This window comes from Strongylocentrotus purpuratus, unplaced genomic scaffold (genome assembly GCF_000002235.5).
Source record: "Strongylocentrotus purpuratus isolate Spur 01 unplaced genomic scaffold, Spur_5.0 spur5_scaffold_18, whole genome shotgun sequence".
In the NCBI taxonomy this organism is placed as follows: Eukaryota; Metazoa; Echinodermata; class Echinoidea; order Camarodonta; family Strongylocentrotidae; genus Strongylocentrotus; species Strongylocentrotus purpuratus.
Genome location: NW_022145603.1, coordinates 23,151,539 through 23,160,205, shown reverse-complemented (window position 1 = coordinate 23,160,205; position 8,667 = coordinate 23,151,539). Strand labels below are relative to the sequence as shown.

Sequence of the window (8,667 nt, the reverse complement as noted above, 5' to 3'; positions counted from 1 at the left end):
AATCCCAATTGAATACCATATTTTCAAAATATTTCAATAGGTACCCATTGTTTCACTTTCCATGTACTCCAAATTGCCAATTGGTATTCAATTGGGATTCAATGGGGACATTCAATGGGGATTCAATTGGATTTTCGTCTTGGGACACTTGACATTCAATTACTCATGGCATACATGAAACATTTACCTTATCAAAGGCTAATAATACCTTGCAACCATCATGGTATATACAAAATACAAAATAATAATGGAAAAATAAATAATGTTTGTAATAGGTGAACACATTATAGTATTTATACAGAGATTATGGTGTTAAGCACAGTACAATATTATCATTACCCCCACCTTTAGCCGGGCTAGTAAACGTTATAAGAAAATATGACATTCAGACTTCTCCATACCAGCTGTAAACATTTCGTACACCTGGGTGTAGAGAGGCACATATATATTAATGTCTTGCCTGTGGATTTTCGTGCAATGGCTACACAAACAAAAACGCAAATATGCCCATAGCCTAAAGCGAATATTAAACATTACATGTACTGCATTTCATATTCAGTTAATGTGATATTAACATCTGTCCATCCATTTACAAATAAAAAGTGACATAGAATGTAACCAATATATACAGAAGATGTAAACACATGCATATATCCAAGAGGTAATATTGTTAAGATGAATGCGGCATTATTGTATTTCAAAAGAAAGCAATAATATCATAAGAACTATACAAGTTTAGGCTAACAGCAAATTCATCAAAACATACACCTGATGATTTCTAATGCATAATTGAAACAGTTAAGTACTTGTAAGTATTTGCATAGTAAATTAGGATTGCACTTATATGTAACAGCTACTTTGAGGTAGAATGGCAAGAAATCAAAGTAGGTAATACTAGTAAAATTCAATTAAAATTAAATATTCCATCAGTGTGTGTACGATAAATTCTCTCTACCGCCAAATCAATCTCTGGATGTTATTTACTAATGCTATTTCATTTCATCCTAGGGATCCTAAGGTGAGGTAGGATGACGATCTGTCTTAGCTCGTCGTATTCCATGACGTTGTTCTATCAAGTCTATCACCATCATCATCATCGTCGTCGTTGCTGTGAATGCATCTGCTATGTAATAGAAAGGGAAAAAGAAAGGGAAAAAGATAGGGAGAGAGAGAGACAGAAGAAGATAGATAGAGAGAGAGATATGGAGGGAGAGACAGAAAGACAGACGGAAACAGATATAGATGGAGAGAGAGAGGCGGGGGACGGGGGCATGGGGAGATTGAAAAAGATTAGAAACGAGAGAGAGTGAGAGAGGGAGAGAGGGAGAGAGGGAGAGAGAGAGAGAGATGACATTGAGATAATATTGTTAGAGAGTTGGAAACATTTTAAACAAAGATAGTTTAGGGATTGGAGAAGGGATGAGGAGATCAAGAGGGGGTAAAACTGGGATGTAAACATGGTTTACTAATATTTTAACCTCTGACTTGTGCATACTGTACAATGCAGAGTATGCATCCTCTACATCCATGGCAAGATTATATCTAAAGGATACCTGATGACTTTTAAAACATGGTATACTTTCATCGAATTACATTTGAAAGCAATACAAGTAATCGCCTTAAGACAATAGGGGAGTATAAAGAATGCGTAAAAATGTGTTAAAGTATTCTCAGTTATTGCCGTTCTGCCTCCAAACGGACAATAATAAAGTTAAAAGAAATGTAAAAAAGCAATAGCAAGAGATGAAGGTAGAAAGGGAAAGAGCGGGAGAGTAAGAGAGAAGGACAAGATGTTAGAGAGAGATATGGGGACATATAGGATGAGAATGAGGGAGAGAAAAAGAGAGAGAGAGAGAGAGAGAGAGTGGGGCAGGATGACAGTAGGACAGGATGAGAGAGAGAGATATGGGGATATATAGGATGAGTTGGGGGAGAGAAAAGGAGAGAGAGAGTGGGGCAGGATGACAGTAGGACAGGATGAGAGAGAGAGATATGGGGATATATAGGATGAGAATGAGGGAGAGAGAGAGAGAGTGGGGCAGGATGACAGTAGGACAGGATGAGAGAGAGAGAGATATGGGGATATATAGGATGAGAATGAGGGAGAGAGAGAGAGAGAGAGAGTGGGGCAGGATGACAGTAGGACAGGATGAGAGAGAGAGAGAGAGAGAGAGATATGGGGATATATAGGATGAGTTGGGGAGATGAGAGAAAGAAAAAAAAAGTAATTTTATATTATGATACTTACCGATGTTCCGGACTTTGTTCACCCTCAACTGACGCTGCATTAAAAATGAGTGAAACAAAATTGGTACGATATCCAGTTGTTAAAGAACTTCAAATGGCGAATATAAAAATGAATTATAGAAAAGCTTTGAAAATTGATAACAACATTTTTTATTTGAAAAGTACTTCACAATCGTGTATGCAAGTATGATTAGCAAGGGTGCTATCTTTTTATGTTGACTCACTTTACAATACCATATTGCTTCCTTTGGGAGGGTTTGGGGAATTTCTTATACTTAATCTAAATATGACCATGCTATGATTCCTATTTCGTTAACCCAAAGAAAAATATGTAAGATATAACCAGGTCTTACCATCACTTATTTTTGTCATTAATCTTTATTGATATATTACTTGGGCCTATAAGAAGAGAACCTGTCTTACCTCTTTCAAATGATACCATAAAACATACATGTACTTTTTTCCTCAGTAATAAAATGTGATTTTGCTGTGCATGCCGTAATATTGAAAGCTCTGTGGTACTTTCTATATGTATCTATTTATCGCTCTTCAATAATCAATATTATCAATAGTGTGATGTACAAACCTGCACCCACTGCATCCACAGCCCCGACTGCAACCACTGCAACCACTGGTTGAAGGCATATCACAACCAAAAGTGGTTGAAGGCATATCATAACCACTGGTTGAAGGCATATCAGGACCACTGGTTGAAGGCATATCAGGACCACTGGTTGAAGGCATATCAGGATCACTGGTTAAAGGCATATCAGGACCACTGGTTGAAGGCATATCACAACCAAAAGTGGTTGAAGGCATATCATAACCACTGGTTGAAGGCATATCAGGACCACTGGTTGAAGGCATACCAGGACCACTGGTTGAAGGCATATCAGGACCACTGGTTGAAGGCATATCAGGATCACTGGTTAAAGGCATATCAGGACCACTGGTTGAAGGCATATCAGGACCACTGGTTGAAGGCATATCAGGACCACTGGTTGAAGGCATATCAGGATCACTGGTTAAAGGCATATCAGAACCACTGGTTGAAGACATATCAGGACCACTGGTTGAAGGCATATCAGGACCACTGCTTGCAGGCATACCAGGACCACTGGTTGAAGGCATACCACAACCACTGCTTGAAGGCATACCACAACCACTGGTTGAAGGCATATCACAACCACTAGTTGAAGGCATATCACAACCACTGGTTGAAGGCATATCACAACCACTGGTTGAAGGCATATCAGGACCACTGGTTGAAGGCATATCAGGACCACTGGTTGAAGGCGTATCACATTCCCTTGTAGTCCAGTAATTCTCTAGCATCCCGGTATGCTTCTTTTCCCTGAAGTAAGGACTCTGACATTACAACCGTACAAAGAGTTTAGAGAACAAAGGAAATAAATAAAATGTGATTACCCGCAAAAATGAGGGGGAAAGAGAGAAATAATTTGGCACATTATGGAATCGGCCAACCTCGTCCATTTTACCATTAAATGCAATCATTTTTTTTAACCCCATATTTTTTCCCCGTTATACAAGGAAATAAATAAACAAGTGTACATGTACAGTTGTAAATGATACCATTATAATTTTATTCAAGATGACGGAAAAATCCCCCGCCCCCCCCAAAAAAAAACAACCCAGCAACCTTATACGTGTGATTTCTCAAACATAAGTTGTTCCAAACAAGTTTTCAGAAATTATATTCTGTCCTCATGTTGTAGTCCCCCTCCCCATATGAAACAAACTTGAGCTCATTTTGGTTGGCATTGGTTTGATTTTAGATCAATTATCACAGTAATAACTATTTGGGAGGATTTTAAAGACTTTCAAGATCCTGTGCTCTCATGATCTTTCACCTTCATGACCTCTTACACCCGAAATCTAATCAGTTTACCCGTGTAAGTTCATACATACTTCGTCTAAGTTTAGCTTGAATTGCTTCAATGCTTTGAATTTAACGCTGAGACAAGAATTTTTTAGCATTTTGGGGGTATGTAAAAAAAGATTCAGGACTTTCTGTCTGTTTCTTACCTTTAACCTATGCCCTTGTAGTGACCACGTTTTTAACTTTTGCATGTACACTATTGATCATAAATTTGGAATATACATTTTTTTGAATAAAACCCCGTACATTGTTCCATTTTCAGGCTTCAGTAATCATTATATGCCAATGTTTTTAATTGTAAAATGTGTCTCCACTAATTAATAGTTGCATAATAATGCATTCCGCGAGCCTTTTGTTTGAAGCTATATTAACAGGTATCGCGCCTCGATATTTTGTCCATTTCCATCTTATAGGTTTATGTGCAACAGGTTTACTTCTTTCAGAGTTGGCTGTATCATTTTGAACCAAATTTGGTACAGAGGTTCTCTAAGCTATGCCTCGTCGAACGCAATCTGCTATACGCCGAAGAGTGCTTACGCTCCAATAGTAAGGGCACAAACAAATCGATATCGCTGGTTTCTTTTGGATATCGCAGAGCACGGTCTCTAAAATCCTTAAATTCAATCTCCAGGGCGACCATGATTGATGAGCGCACAAGATGATCGCCGGTTGCTTACTCTGTGCCATCAGAACAGGATAATCCTAACAAGTCGTCTTCATCGCCTCTGGAGAAGACCCCATGGAATCCCTCCTGTCGAACTGTTAATTGGAGACTGCTTTAACTTCGTTATCGGGCAAGACAAATGACCAAGTGCCCACGCCTGACCGTTAGACACGGAGTTGCCCGACTTCAATGGGCTAAGGAGCACAGACGACTACAGCTAGGAGTCACTGGCGACATGCCATCTTCATGGATGACAGCCGCTACGTCCTTGAGAGTACAGATGGAAGGCAATGGGTGCGTCGACCTGAAGAGAACCTGAGAGATGCCTGCGTTTAGGAAACGACTCAAGGTGGTGGCGGTCCGTGATGGTATGGGTCGGAATCCACTATGGCGGAAAAACGCCACTGGTAGTTCCGGATGGAAACGCCAACGCCGTCGTGTACCAGGACATCCTGGAGAACTACTGCCTCCCATTCGCAAGAAGGGTCAATGGAAATAATTTCCTGCTGCATAATAACAACTGCGGCTAGGCCACACAGAGCAGCTGAAGTGAGAACATTTCTTGACGCCGAGGGGGTACAGCAGTTGCCATGGCATGCCTATTCCCCTGATATAAACCCTATTGAACGTGCCTAGGAAGTACTCGGTCGAGCCATCAACTCCACAGCAGTTAGCTCAGGCTCTGACCGACGAGTGGAACGCTCTGGCCATTGACAGCATCGACAAGCTCGTTGACATAATGACAGTCTAGAATATGACACTAACATAATAATAATAATCATCATGAAATTAACAGTAGATCGAATTGTGTTCAATTTTACTAAAAATGGGTTTCCTGATCCTATTTCAAATGAACGAGAGTAATTGTTTATTTGTGTTTGTATTTATCACATAAATTCATTAACGTGGTACAGGAATAATTTGTTTTTACAATACAGCATAATTTGTTACAAATATTTAAAGAAAAGTGTAATGAATCGATAAACATTTACCCTCCATATATAGATAATGTTTTAACTCCCCCCCCCCCAAAAAAAAAAAAATCGGGGATGGATATAGGAACTGTGATTGCATTGACACCATGGTCAATACAGGTTGATTTAAATATAAAACTATCAGTCAGATGACGGCAATAACACCTTTCAATGATTAAAAAAAAATACTAACTGCCAGAATTAGATTTATTTCGTTTTCTCGTAAATTGTGGTACAAAGAAATTTACATTTTCGTTATTCATCATTCCAGGCAGCTGTTTGACCAAAAGTGTCTATTTCCATGTAAAACGTCAAAACACATTGTAAATCACCTTTGAGGATGAAGCCAGGCGAGCAATTTGATGGTAGAAATCATCATCGAAGTAAATATCACTGTCAGACTCCTTTATAGTCAGGTCGGTGAGACAAGGCAGACGACATACAAACTTCGCTAGGTCACGTGATGCTGTTGGGTCATTCCCATATAGATGCAAACCACCAATACACAACTTCTCTATCTGTGGAGTTGTAATTCATATAAGGTAAATTCAAGTATTAAATAATCACCCAAAACATGTTTTTTCGTCAGCACCTTCATGATCAAATGCGTTTCGATTGCAATCCATGAGTTTCAAAGATGTTCGACACATACACGCACTTTTTTCTTCCTAGATCATCTTCTTAAGTTTTTTCTTCCTAAGATTACAATCTTGTTATGACTAAAAAGAATATTATCATTATCATGAATAAGAAGTTCAACAAGCTATTCATTGCTTATTTGAAGAAAGGTGTAATGAATCAAGGAACATTGGATTTACTAATTTGTTTACGCGTAAGCAATAACTATTTGCACGATAAGCAATAACTATTTGCACGATGAAAAAAGCATGTTATTTTTGTTTTGTTCTGAAGCATCTTAATGATCGTAAAGCCTATGGTATGACACTAACATAATAATAATAATCATCATGTAATTAAAGGTACATCGGATTGTGTTTAATTTCACTAATAAATAGTTTCCTGATGCTATTTCAAATGAATGAGAGTAATTGCATATTAGTGTTTGTATTTATTAGAAAACTTCATTAACGTGGTACAGAAATACTTTGTTTTACAATACGTAGGCATAATAATTATCACAAATATTTATAAAAAAGTGTAAAAAATCGATAAACATTTTACTCTCCGTGTCAAAAATATTTTAACCCATAGTTTCGTGAATTAAAGCAGTCTGTTCAGGGATGTATGTAGGAGCTGTAATTTCATTGAACACCATGGTCATTCTAGGTTGATTTAAATATGAAACTACCAGTTTCGATTACCTTTTTTTATACCAACTTCCAGAAATAGATTATTTCGTTTTCTCGTTAATTGTGGTACAAAATAATTGACACTTTCGTTATTCATCATTCCAGGCAATTGTATGACCAAAATTCTCTTATTTCATGTGAAACGTTAAAACACATTGTAAATCACCTTTGAGGATGAAGCAAGACGAGCAAGTTCATGGTAGAAATCATCATTAAGAGAAGGACGTCCGTATTGATTGCCAGAGTCCTTTATGGTCAGGTCGGTGAGACAAGGCAGAAGACATAGAAACTTGGCTAGGTTACGTGATGCTGATGGGTCATTCCCAAGTAGATCACGACCCTCAATACACACCTTCTTTATCTGTTGAGTTGTAGTTCATTTAAGGAAAATCAAATTATTAAATAATCACCCCAACATGTTTTTCTTCAACACCTTAATGATCAAATGCGGTACGATTACAATCCATGTTTTTAAATGGTGATCAACATATACAAGCAATTTTTTCCTAGATCATCTTCTTAATATTTTTCCTTCCTAAGATTACAATCTTGTTATGACTAAAGACAAAATTACATTATTATGAATAAGAAGTTCAACATGCTATCCATTTCCTATTTGATGAAAGGTGTAATGAATCAAGGAACATTTACTCTCCGTGTAAATAATGTTGAACCCATAGTTTCATGAATTATAGCAGTCTGTTCGGGGAAGCATATAGAAACTGTAATTTCATTGAACACTACAGTCATTTACAGGTTGATTTAAATATGAAACTATCAGTATCAGACAGATGACGGCAATAACACGTTTCGATGAATTTCTGAGTACCAACTGCCGTAATTAGATTTCGTTTTCTCGTAAATTGTGGTACAAAGTAGTTGACACATTCGTTATCCATCATTCAAGGCAACTGTATAAACAAAAGTCTCTTATTCCATGTGAAACGTTAAAACACATTGTAAATCACCTTTGAGGATGAAGCCAGACGAGCAAGTTCGTGGTAGAAATCATCATTAAGAGAATGACGTTCGTATTGATCGCCAGAGCCCTTTATGGTCAGGTCGGTGAGACAAGGCAGAAGACTTAGAAACATGGCTAGGTCAAGTGATGCTGATGGGCCATTCTGATGTAGAGTACAACAATCAAGACACACCTTCTCTATCTGTTGAGTTGTAGTTCATTTAAGGAAAATCAAATTATTAAATAATCACCCCAACATGTATTTCTTCAGCAGCGTCATGATCAAATGCGCTACGATTACAATCCATGTTTTCAAATGGTGATCAACTCATACAAGCAATTTTTTCCTAGATCTTCTTAATATTTTTCTTCCTAAGATTACAATCTTGATATGAATTTTTTTTTTAAATAGAAAATTCATTATCATGAGTAAGAAATTCAACATGCTATCCATTACTTATTTGAAGAAAGGTGTCATGAATCAAGGAACATTGAATTTACTACTTTATTTACGCGTAAGCAATAATTATTTGCACGATGAGCAATGCATTTTTTTCTTCTTTTCTGGAGCATCTTCATGATCGTATTAAAGGCTTATGATCAGTCTAATA

At 37.5% G+C, this 8,667-nt stretch overlaps 1 protein-coding gene across 1 annotated transcript; it reads right to left on the bottom strand.

Annotated features, from left to right (window-relative positions):
• Positions 1-1,041: 1,041 nt before the first annotated feature.
• On the bottom strand, positions 1,042-3,582 carry LOC105438844 (mucin-5AC-like). Its single transcript, XM_030988860.1, has 2 exons — positions 2,834-3,582; positions 1,042-1,120 (listed from the first exon to the last, which is right to left on the bottom strand). Exons 1-2 carry the CDS (start codon positions 3,580-3,582, stop codon positions 1,042-1,044), a joined length of 828 nt encoding a protein of 275 aa, XP_030844720.1.
• Positions 3,583-8,667: the final 5,085 nt, after the last annotated feature.